The following is a 17,392-nucleotide window of genomic DNA, read 5'->3' as shown; positions in this document are numbered from 1 at the left end:
CCTGACTGGATCAAACTCTGTCTAGAACATTGCTTGGAGCAAGAATTGTATACCAGTGTTGCCCAATAAAAATCACTGACGAGCCACAGGTGTGGCTACAGCAACAGCGCACAATAAAGATAAATGGCACTTCACGTGTATATTTACCACCATTCAGTAACCAAGGAAGTAAAGCACTCACAATGATCAAAAAACACTTGCATGCTCTAATTCGTTTTACCATTTTACCAAAAAATGCACAGAAAGGTTGAAGTACACTGGGATATACCATGCAAATTAGTATTGAGATCAAATGCCCAACAATTGTGTCCATTACTCATTTTTTTTGCATTTCTGATTAGTAAATTTAATTAGCCACTTCTGGATTCCCAATTAGCCATATGTGGCTAGTGTCTGACGTACTGGACAACACTGTTCCACATAGGAGACGATTAGCAAAAATGAAAGTGCATGGAGTTGAAGGCAACCCATTGACACAGATAGGGAATTGGTTAAGAGGTAAGAGACAGAGATGGGATAATGAGTATGTACTCCAATTGGCAAGATATGACTAGTGGTGTTCCCCAGGGATCTGTACTGGGGCCTTAGTAATTTAAAAAGCTAATGGAATGTTAACCTTTATCTCAAGGGGGCTGGAATACAAAGGGGTGAAAGTTTTGCTACAGTTGTATAAAACTCTGGTTAGACCGCATCTGGAGTACTGTATTCAGTTCTGGGCATCGCAGCTCAGGAAGGATGTATTGGTCTTATTGGGGGCACAGTGCAGATTCACCAGAATGATACCGGGGCTAAAAGGGTTAAATTATGAGGACAGGTTGCATAGACTAGACTTGCATTCCCCTGAGTATAGACGATTAAGAGGTAATTTAATTGAGATGTTTAAGATGATTGAAGGATTTGATAGGGTAAATAGAGAGAAACTATTTCCTCTGGTGGGGGGGGTCCAGAACAAGGGGCCGAACTTCATAATTACAGCAAGGCCGTTCGGGGTGATGTCAGGAAGCATTTCTTCACACAAAGGGTAGTAGAAATCTGGAATTCTCTCCCCAAAAAACTGTTGAGGCTAGGTCAATTGAAAATTTCAAAACTGAGATTGATGGATTGCTGTTAGGCAAAGGTATTAAGGGTTACGGAACCAAGGCAGGAAGTTGGAATTAAGGTACAGATCAGTCACGATCTGATTGAATGGTCAAACAGGCTTGAGGGGCTGAAAGGAACAGAAGTAGACCAATATTACTACACAACAATTAGTCACTTCAATCCAGTTGAAAACTCACTTTACAAAAGTTAAAAAATATATAATTCTAGTTTACAACCTGCAGGAACTTTCAGTTGCAGATACATTTAAACAGTAAACAATTTCAGTAAGCTTTTTGGCACTTAACATTCACTGTAATTTATTTCAAGTCTTGATATTATTAGTACCATTGATAGAATAAACAATGCCATGTCTTAGAAGTTAAATATTTAAGATGAGACTGAAAAAAAAAATCAGCCTGCTAGCATTCAAGGCTCACATTGGCAAAGCAGCACAGAGCACTTGGTGTCAATGGAACTGTACCCCTGCAAGGACATCTTCAAAAGCAGGAAGAGAAAACAATTGGTGAAAGATAAAACATAATTGAAGCAGGAATTATCTTTGCTACACAAATACCAAAGATTGAGTAGCTACTGAAATATTATTGAAAATGAACCACTGTAGGACACAGCAGCTTTTTTTGCTGGGTATTTCCATTCTTTTCAAGTCAGCAGCCTAATAACTTCCTAGGCCTTCTAAAATGCCAGGAAGAGGTGTGCAAGAACAGTCTAGCATAACTCTTCCTGCTTGTGGGAAGTGTGTAGCCTCGACCCGACAGATCAGTATCATATAACTCAAAACTATGTTCAGAATCCCTGGGCACAGTATGGCAACATCTTTAAAAGCGAAATCTCAATTAAAATATCTGTCCCCAAGTTCATGGTTGACAAAGATTTGTAGGAGTGTTAGAATCTTCAATGCAAAAAAACAACTACCATCGGATCTAGATGCGATGTGGGGAAATAGGCCCAGGTCTGGCAGATGACACTTAACGTAGATAAACGTACTGTTATGCAAACATAACTGATGCAACTTGACTTCAGAAAGGAAACAGATCATAAGATTAGATCGGAAGGATATTACAGTATTGCATGCGTTACTGCGGTAACCAGCTCCGGTTGATTCTGTCAATGAAATTTGTGAACAACTTAATAGCTTTTACCACTTTCCTCAAGGATCATGAAAAATATTTTGTGTACGTAACAAAATGCGTTATTAAGAGAGAAAAATACCAATGAAGCCCACTTCTTGCTCCCTCCCATCTACGTTTGTTCAGACTGCATTGTGATGTGAAACGAAAACCACTGTGGTCAGAAATGGGGCACAAATTCCTGCTGTGCAAAAGCAACGCACTGCATCATATCCCCTAACAACCACAAACACTACTTGAATGAAAAGTAACAAAAAAACACATCACATCTTTAAATACCATTTTAATAAATGAAGGGCCAAGTTACAATGAATGAAAAAAAAAATACCCATGATTTGATTTGTCACAACACAAGCCAGATTTGTTAAGCCATGATTTATCAGCTTTTTAAATTCAGCCGGTAGTCATTATACCTCTACAATATAGCACCACCCTCATTTACGACCTAGATTTGATATTATATTTCTCCTTTATTATAGTGCCAATTTCACGGTCTACAGTCTGCCAGCAACTGTGAATAAGCAAATGGGCATCACTCTACCTAATTATCCCTATGTCTGTGATCATAGCTACGTCATTTTAGGAGAGCAACTGGTACTGCATGAAGCATTGCACTTGGTAGTGGTTAAAATGGCCACAGGAATAGGGTGAAATGTAGCAGCAGGCTCACATGATGTCCGTATTCCATTAGGGCAAAAAAAGACATACATCTTCAGACTCATTACTCTTACTTCCGTCCCATGTAAAATAATAAAATCAATTATCAGGAGTAAACTTAAGAATTTTCTACAAAATAATGACCTGGTAATTAATAGTAGGCAACATGGTATCAGAAGGTGAAGATCTTGCCCCAGGGATTGCTGTTGAGATCACGACAGCTACTAATTTAGGTCATTAACTTGGATTCAGAAACTCAAAAACAAATTTGCAGATAGCACCAAACTAGGAGGGAACAGTAGAATGGCACAAAGCTCAGAAAGTACATGAGTTGCACAAAATATGTAAGTGGACAGAACAGTTGCAGATGGTACCTTCTACAATGCTGTTGCTACTCTGAAGCACTGAGGCACCTATATTAGTTTTCCTCCATCTTATGAAAGCATCAATGCTTGCTGCAGCATTGTTCAATGGATGCCAACAGCCCTGTGGTACTTCACTGAAGTTGCCATTCTTTGACCATGGTGTGAATCACAACTGATTCTGATTCCATCCAATGTCCCACATAATCATACTGATCATTTGATAATGTTTGGGAGCAGGAGGCCTGTTCTGTGTTTTCTATACAGGGTTGTGTACAAAGTTAAAATGGTGTTAAAGTGCACTTAAAATACTAAAAACCATACAGCAAGAATGCAACTTTCTGGTTATCACTTTCACCTTATGTCACAGAAGTTGATTGGGAGAGTCTGTTGGCAGGCAAAGGGACGTCTGGTAAGTGGGAGTCCTTCAAAAATGTGTTAACCAGGGTTCAGGGTAAGCACATTCCTCATAAAGTAAAGGGCAAGGCTGGTAGAAGTAGGGAACCTTGGATGACTCGGGAGATTGAGGCCCTAGTCAGAAAGAAGAAGGAGGCATATGACATGCATAGGCAGCTGGGATCAAGTGGATCCCTTGAAGAGTATAGAGATTGCCGGAGTATAGTTAAGAGAGAAATCAGGAGGGCAAAAAGGGGACATGAGATTGCTTTGGCAGATAAGGCAAAGGTAAATCCAAAGAGCTTCTACAAATATATAAAGGGCAAAAGAGTAACTAGGGAGAAAGTAGGGCCTCTTAAGGATCAACAAGGTCATCTATGTGCGGAACCACAAGAGATGGGTGAGATCCTGAATGAATATTTCGCATCGGTATTTACGGTTGAGAAAGGCATGGATGTTAGGGAACTTGGGGAAATAAATAGTGATGTCTTGAGGAGTGTACATATTACAGAGAGGGAGGTGCTGGAAGTCTTAACGCGCATCAAGGTAGATAAATCTCCAGGACCTGATGAAATGTATCCCAGGACGTTATGGGAGGTTAGGGAGGAAATTGCGGGTCCCCTAGCAGAGATATTTGAATCATCCACCGCTACAGGTGAGGTGCCTGAAGATTGGAGGGTAGCAAATGTTGTGCCTTTGTTTAAGAAGGGCGGCAGGGAAAAGCCTGGGAACTACAGACCGGTGAGCCTGACATCTGTAGTGGGTAAGTTGTTAGAGGGTATTCTGAGAGACAGGATCTACGGGCATTTGGAGAGGCAGGGACTGATTAGGAACAGTCAGCATGGTTTTGTGAGAGCAAAATCATGTCTCACGAATTTGATTGAGTTTTTTGAAGGGGTAACCAAGAAGATAGATGAGGGCTGTGCAGTAGACGTGGTCTACATGGACTTTAGCAAAGCCTTTGACAAGGTACCGCATGGTAGGTTGTTACATAAGGTTAAATCTCACGGGATCCAAGGTGAGGTAGCCAATTGGATACAACATTGGCTTGACGACAGAAGACAGAGGGTGGTTGTAGAGGGTTGTTTTTCAAATTGGAGGCCTGTGACCAGCGGTGTGCCTCAGGGATCGGTGCTGGGTCCGCTGTTATTTGTTATTTATATTAATGATTTGGATGAGAATTTAGGAGGCATGGTTAGTAAGTTTGCAGATGACACCAAGATTGGTGGCATTGTGGACAGTGAAGAAGGTTATCTAGGATTGCAACGGGATCTTGATAAATTGGGCCAGTGGGCCGATGAATGGCAGATGGAGTTTAATTTAGATAAATGTGAGGTGATGCATTTTGGTAGATCGAATCGGGCCAGGACCTACTCCGTTAATGGTAGGGCGTTGGGGAGAGTTATAGAACAAAGAGATCTAGGAGTACAGGATCATAGCTCCTTGAAAGTGGAGTCACAGGTGGATAGGGTGGTGAAGAAGGCATTCAGCTTGCTTGGTTTCATTGGTCAGAACATTGAATGCAGGAGTTGGGATGTCTTGTTGAAGTTGTACAAGACATTAGTTAGGCCACACTTGGAATACTGTGTACAGTTCTGGTCACCCTATTATAGAAAGGATATTATTAAACTAGAAAGAGTGCAGAAAAGATTTACTAGGATGCTGCCGGGACTTGATGGTTTGACTTATAGGGAGAGGTTGGATAGACTGGGACTTTTTTCCCTGGAGAGTAGGAGGTTGAGGGGTGATCTTATACAAGTCTATAAAATAATGAGGGGCATAGATAAGGTAGATAGTCAAAATCTTTTCCCAAAGGTAGGGGAGTCTATAACGAGGGGACATAGATTTAAGGTGAGAGGGGAGAGATACAAAAGGGTCCAGAGGGGTAATTTTTTCACTCAAAGGGTGGTGAGTGTCTGGAACGAGCTGCCAGAGGCAGTAGTAGAGGTGGGTACAATTTTGTCTTTTAAAAAGCATTTGGACAGTTACATGGGTAAGATGGGTATAGAGGGATATGGGCCAAGTGCAGGCAATTGGGACTAGCTTAGTGGTATAAACTGGGCGACATGGACATGTTGGGCCGAAGGGCCTGTTTCCATGTTGTAACTTCTATGATTCTATGATTCTTTGGGTAAGATGGGTATAGAGGGATATGGGCCAAGTGCAGGCAATTGGGACTAGCTTAGTGGTATAAACTGGGCGACATGGACATGTTGGGCCGAAGGGCCTGTTTCCATGTTGTAAACTTCTATGATTCTAAGGCACAAGGGCAGTTGACATGGTGATCAAGTGATTGACAACTGTAAAGCCTGGAATGAAGCCAGAGTTTACCAGTGTGTAAATCAACTGAAAGCTGCTAACGAATGAGGCTGTAGCCTACAGTTTAAAAACCAGTTACATAATGATGGATACTATACTCAAGTTGTATTGTTCTAAAAATAAGTGCAAATCCACCTTCTGAAAACACAAACTTAATTTGCACCAAAAATTTCCAATAAAAACATCATTATCGATTAATTTGAATTTAAACCTTTGCTTCAAAAAGTAGTATTTTGTTATACTGCCCATTTAAAGTGACATCACAAACAGATTCCTACTAGCCACCAGGGCAGATCCCATTTTTTAAAAAGTGACCTAAGCAAAATTAACAAGATTGACAAAAAATGTCATTATCATAGCTGTATGCTTCAGCCACAAGATATTCGCCATCGCTCAGCAAATGATAAGCGACTTCCTGTAAGCAAATGTCATCTGTCCTCAAATGCAGCAACTGGCAAAGTTCTCATGAAATGTAGCAGGCAAATTTAGCAAAATGAAAAGTGTACTTTTCACAAATGATCAGGAACACTTAAAAAAAAATCTAACTGCCCATAAAAAAACTACAATGTTAAATTAAACAAAATTAGACTTGCAGTTAAACTTTTAAACTAGAAGATTGTTCTGGTAGTTTATCACAAACACTTTTATTGGCCAGTGGCATCATTAAATTGACCTGCACTAAGAACATACTGAGGGTCTTTTCTGAAAAAAGACCAGCTGAGCCATGCAGACTAGGAAGGTCCCAGGTTCAATCTCTGCAGTGGATTTAGCTGACCCAATGTAGCAACACTACCAACTGACCTCCATACACGATTTAGAGGATAAAAATCAGGCAGACTGCCCATACTTGACTGGTTGATTCCCCCCAATGGTTATTGTCTAGGCTCATGTATGGAGAATGACCACTTGGGCAAGGTATTAGAGGATGCCAGATACCTGTGGAATTGTATCCCAGTCAGAAGTTATTACATTCAGGAGCGGAGGTGTGGGGAGATAAAGCACGATTCACCAAATTTTTTCCTGCAGAAATTTTGCTCTTTTACAGTTCCTAATAAAATCAAACATACATAGAGAGAAAGTTTTTTTTCTCAAAATGGCAGTTTATCAACCGCATTAATCTGGGCACATTTCTGCTTTATAGTTTAAAATGTTGGAATGACAAAAATAAGATAACACTTGCTGGAGCTGTGTAATATAATAGTCAGTGCACCTTTTAGGTCATGGTTCTGACAAAGCCATCAGCAAAGCTTTCCTCCTATGTTTGTATTTATGTAGTACAATGTTGTTCCCATCAGTGATTGGGTTTGTGCAGGGGAAAAAAAAGTGATGCCATTGCTTTAAAGCACTATGGGAACAGTGATTACCACTGTGGTCTAATTTTATTTAAGGGAGAAAAAACACATGCCCAATTGACTATCAGCTGCTATCAGCACAGGTGTAGAGCGCAAGGTGACTGCAATGTCATCCTTCCCAGGAATACACTATATTCATACAGTGCCTTATCACATCTCTCACAAATGCTTCCAAGTATTTTACAGACAATGAATTACTTTCAGGTGCAGTGATTTATGTAGACAAGCGCAGCAGCCAAACATTCCTTTCTCAACTACCATTGCTAAAGAGAAATGAACTGGTCATTCAGCTCTGTTGTTTGTGCGATCATGGCGTATGCAAGGTGTCCAGGGCAATGGGAGAACCTGCTCCTCTTCTTCAAATAGTGCCATGGGATCTTCAATGTCCACCTGAACCACCGAACAGGCAGACGGGTCTTCAGTTTAACATCGCATAGAAGGTGGTGCCTCTGACTAAGAAACATTCCTGCCCAGCTGACCTATATTGGCTCCCGGTTCTCCAATTTCCCAAATTTACAAATCTCATCCGTGTGTTTAAATCCCTTCATAGCCTCACCCCTTCTCAAGCCCTATAACCACCTCACCCCAAACCCTTCATTCCAGTGACACTGGCCTCTAGTGCAATCCCCTTTCCTTCACCCACCAATGGTCTAGGCACCATGCTCTGGAATTCCCTCCCTGAACTCCTACACCTCCCATTCCCTCTAAGATCCTCCTTTAAAACCAACCTCTTTTACAAAGCTTTAGACACCCCACCTAATCTCGCCTTTGGACTCTACATCCATTCTTTTTTTGGATTATGCCTCTGTGAAGTATTTTGGGATTTTTTCTATATTAACCATGCTATATGAATGCAAATTCTTGTTCTAACTTGTTTTTATTACTAGGAATCTCTTTCAAGGTAGAGAAGCTTAGATAACTGATAAGCCACTCAAGCTTTGCGTTCAGTTTAGGATGCTATTTGATATCCTCCCTAGCCATCTATATTAAAAGTCTTACAGGACGTGTACCCTTAACACAAGTGTTGCACTGACTTCCTGCAACACTTTCACTTATCAGATTTGCTGATTTTACAGATCAGAAATTGACTTCATCAGTTGCTATACATAAATAGTCCTGATAACACAATGTGTGCTACACAGTTTATTCTCTCAACTCACTGAACAAAGCTACAAAGGCTCTGGTCATATATAAAGTATGTCCCAAGTTTGGAAAGTTCTGGAAATTAGACTGCAAATAATCCCAGTACTTTCAAAGCACCACAAAAAGTCCCCTTTTATTAGCCACTAAGCACAATAAACAAACTAAAGCAGCAGTCATCGTAGGATGTTGTCCTAATAGCAAACTAAAGGCTGCAGATTACATAAAGTATGAGTGGGACTGTTACGTTTAACAGTGGCTTCAGGTTCTGAGCAGTTCATAAACTACTTTAGTACGTGACATTACCAAAGCCCCATAAGCCTTGTAACACAACACTCGTGCTTCATTCTATGCCCATATACAACAAGGTATATAAGTCAGCCTTTCAGGCCTCCACCAGAGATTTATTGATATTATTTAGTTCCAATTAGCCGCCACGAGCATCAAATCTTCTTCATTATGAAATCTCAATGCTTTTAAGTTGGAGTATATCATCATACATCCATTTAGCAATCTCAGAACTGTATTGGTTCACATATGAAGTCGTATACCTGCAAGGGAGATTGCATCCAACTAATTGTAGCATTGGCCGCTCGTGTACATATATTTATAATTTTATAGAACAGCAGATTTTTTTTAATATTAGAGAGATGAAGTTGTTTTAAAAACTGAAATGCTCAGTTTGAATTTGGCTGAATAAAAGGTGTTGCACTCCATAATATCGAAGTCAAGGGCTGCAAGAATGACAAATAATTGTTTTAAAACACCTCCCATTGAAACTGCTTATTGAAAGACTGCAGTACATCAGACTGAGCAGATCCAAGTTAGATGGTTCTACTGATCCTTCTTGTGACAAGGAGGCTTTCAGGGTGGTTTCACAACACAAGTTATCCACTAAATTCTTCCACCAGAGGACAATGTTTCTAAAGGGTAAAGTAAAGCTTATGGGCACGGTTAGATCTTTGGGTAAGTGCTATTAATGGTAAACATTTGTTTGTAAGTTCACAAGGGAAGATTTGCTCTGTGCAAAGTGCAGTGGAACTGTAAACACGTTTATAAAAGAACAGATTTAGGATTTTGCTATATCTAGCACACAGCAGAAACCAACTCTCTTCCCCTTCCCCCACCAGTTTTCTTTTCTTCCCTTCCCAACTAAAAGCAGTAACCTCTTGAGCACAGTTACATGGGCACTGGTCGTCTTCCTATACCTTGACCATATGGCCAGAATTCATGTGTGAGCCCTGCCAACATACATCAACTGTTGAAGGGCATCACGGCTGAGCCCAATCCTGTTTTTATCTGACATACATGTGCACACGTTACCAGCTGAGGTCAATAGGTAACAATCAGGGGCTGATACCCTGACCAATTTTCCCCTCCCTAATTTGGGACGCTGATATCAATTGCAAAGGGTGACAAAAGATAGTAAGAGCTACAAAAAAGGAGTATGAAAAGAAACTTGCAAGGGATAGCAAGATCAACACAAATTATTTTACAATTATATTAGGAAAAAGAGGGTGGTCAACAGCAATGTGGGCCCCTTAAAAACTGATAATGGTGATATTGTAAATGAAAATAAGGAAATGGTGGACATGTTAAATAATTACTTTGTGTCAGTATTTACGGTAGAGGAAGAGGATAGTGTGCCAGACACCCCAAGGAAACTAACTTAGAATCAGGGATGGGGACTCACCATAATTAATGTAAGCAAATTAACAGTAATGAAGGAAATAATGGCACTAAAGTGTGACAAATCCCCAAGACCAGATGGTTTCCATTCCAGGGTTTTAAAGGAAGTAGGTGAGAACACTGCAGATACCCTAACTATAATCTTCCAAAGTTCTCTCAATTCAGGAACCATTCCTTTCGATTGGAAAATTGCATATCACTCCGCTATTTAAGAAAGGTGAGAGGGGGGAAACCAGCTAATTATAGACCAAGTTAGCCTAACATCTCTTGTCGGGAAATTACTACAGACTATAATTCAGGATAGAGTGATTGAAAACCTTGAAAATTTTCTGCTGATCAGAGCGAGCCAGCATGGATTTGTAAAGGCTAGGTCATGCCTGACGAACCTGATTGAATTGTTTTGAAGGGGTGACTAAAGTAGTGGACAGGGGAATGTATATGGATGTTGTTTATATGGACTTCCAGAAGGCATTCGATAAAGTCCCTCATAAGAGACTGTTAACTGAAATCGAAGGTCATGGAATGAAGGGCAAATTATTGACCTGGTTAGGAAATTGGCTGAGCAGCAGAAGACAGAGTAGGGATAATGGGCAGGTGCTCAAATTGGCAGGATGTGACTGGTGGTGTCCCACAGGGATCTGTGTTGGGGCCTCAAGTATTCACTGTATTTATTAACAATTTAGATGATGGGATAGAGAGCCACATATCCAAGTTTGCCGATAACTCAAAGATCGGCAGTATTGTAAGCAGTGTAGATGGAAGTATAAAATTACAGAGCTATATTAATAGAATAAGTAAATGGGCAACAATGTGGCAAATGGATTGCGATGTAGGCAAGTATGAAGTCATCTATTTTGGACCTCAAATGATAGATCAGAGTACTTCCTAAATGGTGAAAAGCTCGAAACAGTGGAGGTCCAAAGAGACTTAGGGGTCCATGCACATAGATCATTAAAATGTCATGGACAAGTACAGAAAATAATCACAAAGGCTAATGGAATGCTGGCCTTTATATCTAGAGGACTAGAATAGAAGGGGGTAGAAGTTATGCTACAGCTATACAAAGCCCTGATTAGCCCACAATGGGGGAAATGCGTTCAGTTCTGGGCACCGCAGAATAGAAAGGATATATTGGCCTTGGACAGAGTGCAGCATAGATTTACTAGAATGACACCTGGACTTCAAGGGTTAAATTACGAGGAGAGATTACACAAACTAGGGTTGTATTCCCTCGAGTTTAGAAGATTAAGGGGTGATTTGATTGAAATTTTCAAGATATTAAGGGGAACTGATGGTAGATAGGGAGAAACTATTTCGGCTAGTTGGGGAGTCTAGGACTGGGGGATATAATCTAAAAGTTAGAGCCAGGACTCAGAAGTGAAGTTAGGAAACACTTCTACATGCAAGGAGTGGTAGAAGTTTGGAACACTCTTCTACAAACGGCAGTTGATGCTAGCTCAATTGATCATTTTAAATCCGAGTTTGATAGATTTGTATTAACCAATGGTATTACGGGATATGGGGCTAAGGCGGATATATAAAGTTAGGTCACAGATCAGCCATGATCTCACTGAATGGCAGAATAGGCTCGATGGGTTAAATGGCCTACTCCTGTTCTTATGTTCCTAATGCCCCTTCTTCTGCTGACTCAACTCAAGTAAGCTAACTCAGCAGTAAACTGGCAATCAAACCTGGAACCTTCCTGGACAAACTTACTGAGCCATCAAGGAACCCTGGTGTGTTCAATTTTTTACTTGTTAAAAACATTCATATTTACAAGGATTTTTTTTTTTTTTGAGTATTTGTTGCTGCAACAACATACAGGCAGATGTAACTACAACAAGGACAGACATTTGAAAAAGAAATTACCCTGATTAGCCCGAGCAAAAAAGGCCTAGATTTTTTTCCCTGCATTGCAACAGTGACTACACTTCAAAAGTACTTTGGGATGTCCAGAGGTTGTGAAAAGTGCTTTATAAATGCAAGTTCTTTCTTTGTTCAATTGTAAACAATTTTACAACACCAAGTTATAGTCCAGCAATTTTATTTTAAATTCACAAGCTTTCGGAGGCTTCCTCCTTCGTCAGGTAAATGTTCAGGAGCTCCTTTGTTCAGACTGTAATGCCAAAGGGCAAGCCCTGAATCTTACCAGGGCTTAACACTTCAGTCACAAGCCATATGACCTGAGGCACTGACTCACACCAAAAACAAATGAACACATGCTTAAAAGTGGCAATCAACATCTGGTCATATGGGCCAAAGGGAAGCCAAGTAGTGCTGATATATTCTCTCATCCTGTATCCGCTTCACTCCATTTACCTTTTTCCTGCTCGCAGCCTACCTGGTTGTGGAAATAGTCATTGTTTTCTCTTGTTTAAAGAAACAAGAGAATATTGGTGAAGTGATGCTATCCCAGCACCTATCATGCTCGTGCAGACTCTCTTATTAAAAGTATAGGCTTAGTTTCTCCTCCTCTCAGCCAATAAACAGTAGCAAGTTATAATGCCTGTGAAAGATATGAGGTCAGCTGCAAAACACAGTACTGCACTTGACTTGGGTATCTATATTACTCATAAGGTTACTACCGCAGCCCCCATAATCCTACTGGTCTATACTCCAACCATCTACACCTTGGTCATAAAAACTTATTATTCTATGTGGGTTATGAAAACAAGGCTAAACTACTTCCTTTCTAATAAATACTGAAATCTGTTGTATGGTGTCATATGTACACCACCATTTCCATGTCCCAGGAGGAAAGTTTGACATCAATCTAGTGCTCAAAACAGTCAGTAGTAAGATGACCTGAAAGTTTTCAGCTGGCAAAAAAAGACAGTGTTTAGCATTGACTATTTCGAAGAGAGGTTCATAGCCTTTTTTTAAAAAAAAGAAACAACTATATTTCATCAAACTTACATTTAAGATTTCCAGACTCTCTGCAGCATTATTTGAATTAAAACATACTGTTGTTGGTACTACTGCTGCATTGCACTTTTCTGAATGTAATAGTGTAAATCTTAAATTGTGGCTCAAAGAGACCCGCACAACATTGTCACTTATATGTAATATAACTACCCAGTTGAGAATATACTTTTGCACATCAACAAGGGTTAAACGAGTCAACCATTCTGACATCAATTCTAAATAATTATACAGAGGACATTTTCTTGGCCAGTGTCAATACAGCTAAATAGATAGCTGTTTCATCTCTGTGACTCGCCTGCCTGTCACCAAAAGCATAATCCATTCTCACCTGGGTCATTGAGTGCCCTGTGAAAGTAAGTTATTATGCCTCAGGTGGAGGGTAAAATAACAGTGATCATGATGTCACACTACAAATGTCACTACTATTGCTTCATCACAGACACTTTGGTGGTATCTATAGAGATGTCCTCAACTTAATCCTTCTAACCTATCCAACAGGAGGCATTGAGTAGAAGTAAAGAAATCTTAATGTAAAGAAAATTAATGGAGTGGCGCAGAGTAAAATGAGCTGAGTAAACCGCAAGCTGCGGTACCATAAATAAGAGTCGAATCAGTCAAATCAATGTACTTCAGTAAACATTTCCCACAAAACACAAGAAATACTTTCTTCAGACGATAATAAATTGTTACGTTTAACTATCATGCAACCAACTTTCAAATTCCCTCTATTCTGATATTAGCAGCTGCATCCCCATACCATCCATTGAGGCATCCACACGGTGAAAGGTTCACACCTTCAGTGACAGAGTTTTAAAAGTGGAATTGCACTTCTAAACGGCACTACCTAACCGTCATCTGCAGATTTACCAGACACACAGGCCTGAAGTCTGTTGTAACTCTGACTGAGCAACGAAGTTCCGATAATATCCCAGGCCTTTTCAAACTATTATTTTCAGTCCTGGCCACTGCCTTGGCAAAGGATACTGGAGGGATGGTGTGGGAAGAGGTGAGGTGGGATTCAAAAGCGAGTACACGTATGGATACCAGAGGGAAGGAGGACAGAATCAGGCTGGTCTATGATTTGTCAGGTTGAATGACTTGTTTACTGCACTGTCTAGATTCACATAACAACGCCTCTTGGGTAAGGTGCTGGCGGGCACCCAGGATCTGTAGAGCTGCAACTCAGCAGAAGTCAAGAGCCAAGAGAGGAAGGAGGGAGGAAAAAAAGGACACAAAATTTGCAAAGAAGTCACCTAGGCTTGAAGACCTTTCTAAAATTAATTATAAAGAAATGTGGATTTATATTCTTCGTTTCTTTTTATTTGTTTTAATTAAAAAGTTCTGCTTGAATTGAGTGCTGATATCAGTCAAACCAGGTGAGGGGAGCTGCTGGTTCTGACCACATAAACAAAACTAAACTAAACTAATACGCCCAGCTGAAATGGCAGGATCTATGAAGCACTCTAGGTTCAGACCATCCACCAAATGAACTCATTGTCATATGTTCCTTGACCTTTCCCAACCAGTTCCACTGAAGAAGTCATTGGCAACAATATATTAAAATACGTAGAAATAGGCCTAGTTCTGTGCAATAGTTTGACTTTTAAGTGTGCCGAATGATGAAACTCACTCTTTAAAGATTTCATACGGTACAGTATTAGACACACCAGTAAGTTCAAATTGAAAAGCTTTCTAACCAAGCAGTCCACAGACTACAGAAAATGCAAACATCCCCTAAACCACAACAGTTTTAAAACTTACATTTCCTTTCCCCTTTAAAGAACAAGCTTTGCAACTCCCCTTTTATTTCCTGTAGCACTTCACCAGAATCAGATTTTCAGTCAGCCAGAGAGCACCCCATCCACTGCAACCTCCCAGCAAAAATGCATGATACAGCATTGGTACAAAAATGCCACACTAGTATATCCTTCAAAGTGTTCAAATAGTTTTTTTTTTAAATCAATTGATTTTACATTTCTGTAGGCAATCGAAGATTACAGTGATGCTCAAAAACTAAAACTATAGAACACAGTGACTCCAGAGTACAGTCATCTGTAGAATGCACCAAAATTGTATGGCTGGATTAATATTCCAGAATTTTTATTCAATTGCCTTTTAACTTTCCCTTTCTTAGAAGTCTAGAATAATTATGGAATGTCAGTAAGAATAAAATTTGCACTTGGTCTTGGAAGTAGCAAGCTTAAATGGATCAAATGGTCTTCTCTGCTTCCATACTACATTTCATACATGATCTTTATGGTCCAGTCAATATAAAAGTGATAACTGTTGCTCTCACAGATCTGTACTCACCGTACTACCAATTGCTGACAAACCGATCCTGTCTCTGTTATAAGTTCATTAAGTTTTACTTCCAGATGAACTTTTCCCTGTTTGAAAATACAACATGTAGAAAGTTAATTAAAAAAGTATAGCTGACAAAATTAATATTGCCTCTCCTCTTCTCCTTGACCTCAAAAGTTTCAGGACTTCAATCTACAATGGCTCCGTACTTGGGTGCGTGCGACTAGAAAATGGCTCAGTGCTACTTGCCTTAAAATATTCTGAACATATAGACAGAGATTCTTAGCAAGATCCCTGGATCTCGCTATCATTTACCCAAATAGTCTGAAGACAAAGGTATGCTTCAGACTGCAGGGGATCTGCTTATGGTCTGATAGCACTGAAACAGAGTAGATATCTGCGGCAGATCTGAGTTCATAACACTAGTCAATCATCTCTTTTGCTGTTTGTGAAATTTACTGTGTGTAAATTAGTTGTCATGCTTGACCTCGTAACTATGATTGCACTTCAAAAAGAATTCACTGGATGTCAAGCTCTTTTGGGATGTTTTGAGGATGCGAAAAAGGCACTAAACAAATGCACGTTCTTTTTTTCTCCAACATGAGATGCTTTTACATTTGTATGTAACTTCATTTAATTTCAGGAGACTGGCATCATGCTAGGTTCTCTCACTTTTACATTCAGAATGAATAGCTGGTCTCCATATACTCACTGGGCCCCAGACAGCAAATGCAGAGATGGAATCCTTGCAGTAACATTACTAAAAATGAGCTCTCTTATCCCAGTGGCAGAATGATAGGCCCAAGAAATTGTGAGCCTATGATCTCATCAGGATAAGGCAGCTGGGCTTGTTTATACTATGAGGTGCAGCTTACTGAGGTAGCATACGCAGAATGTAAAAGCACCTTGAAATAAAAACTTCAGTACTATCGAGTCTCCAGGCCACTTGTTCTAAAACTAGGAAAATAGGGAATAGTTACCCTCGTTAAGGGTATGTAACAAAACCTGATCTGATATTAGAAATTCCTACTAACAATTGGCGGATTAGAATGACATTTTTTTAATAAAAGTTGACCGTCTCAACATTGCAAATGGAAATTAGCAAAAGAACAGTGTTGGATTGGAAGTTCTATACTCCCTCTCCCAAAGATCATCATCAACTCTCAGTAGGCTGCACTGAAGCCTTTAATTCTATTTACCAGTATGCATTAATCTGGTCACTTATAGCTCTTTTGTCAGCGTTACAATGGAGGTCCTTTGCTAACTGCAACTATATTTTGCAACACAGCCATGGACAACTTAAAAGTAATGTCAACTGACACCTAAAGCTATTTAATCCAAAATGCTGTATCTCCCAGTACAAATATGACAAGGGCAGTATAAAGGGCTGCTTTTAGTTTTTGGCCTGGACTCTGTTAGCAGAGTCGTGCAGGACTGTGTTTTGCTCCCACAATACAGCTCTACTGAGTAGCATTCTTCTACCAGAAGTCAAGTCCAAAGAATTCCATTCTTCAGTGAAATGTGGTAACTGCCAGGAAAAAAAATACTTGCACATGAGGAGACCATTCACCTATCTGAAGTGCGATATTTAATATAATTTAGAAACAAAAGTTTAGTTTAGCATGTCCATGGTTTGAAATTATGCAGTGGCACAATCAATCACCAACCCAGCTCCAAGAATAAGAAAAATTATTCTTTTCTTATTCTTGGAAAATCATGTACTTGGTTCGGGAAAGAAACAAGAGCTTAACATCACTTCGAATGACACGGTGTACATAAACATCATAATGGTCTTCTGGTAATACAAATGACAGGCTGAAAGGCTATCCCAATAACTTTCCAGGAACAACTATTCCCCATGAAAATTCTAATCCCGGATCTAAAATCAGTGTTCCTCAGAATTTACCCTCTACCACCCCAGCCCACAAAGTAGTAATATCCGAAACACAAACTAGCCAATCGATGAAATAAGGCTGTTAGTGCCCTGCCCAAATACAAAGTGCCGTCAAAATCAAGGACAGAT

At 39.9% G+C, this 17,392-nt stretch overlaps 1 protein-coding gene across 1 annotated transcript in view; it reads right to left on the bottom strand.

The window, feature by feature from the left end:
• Positions 1-17,392, bottom strand: part of rasa2 (RAS p21 protein activator 2) — a 132,354-nt gene that overhangs the window by 59,923 nt on the left and 55,039 nt on the right. The window contains exon 5 of the mRNA XM_067995075.1: positions 15,379-15,455. Within this exon, the coding sequence (XP_067851176.1) occupies positions 15,379-15,455 (77 nt within the window). The remainder of the gene's footprint in view (positions 1-15,378; positions 15,456-17,392) is intronic.

Source organism: Heptranchias perlo, chromosome 13, assembly GCF_035084215.1.
Source record: "Heptranchias perlo isolate sHepPer1 chromosome 13, sHepPer1.hap1, whole genome shotgun sequence".
Taxonomy (NCBI): Eukaryota; Metazoa; Chordata; class Chondrichthyes; order Hexanchiformes; family Hexanchidae; genus Heptranchias; species Heptranchias perlo.
Note: the sequence above shows the minus strand (reverse complement) of the source record. Positions and strands in the feature narration are given on the sequence as shown.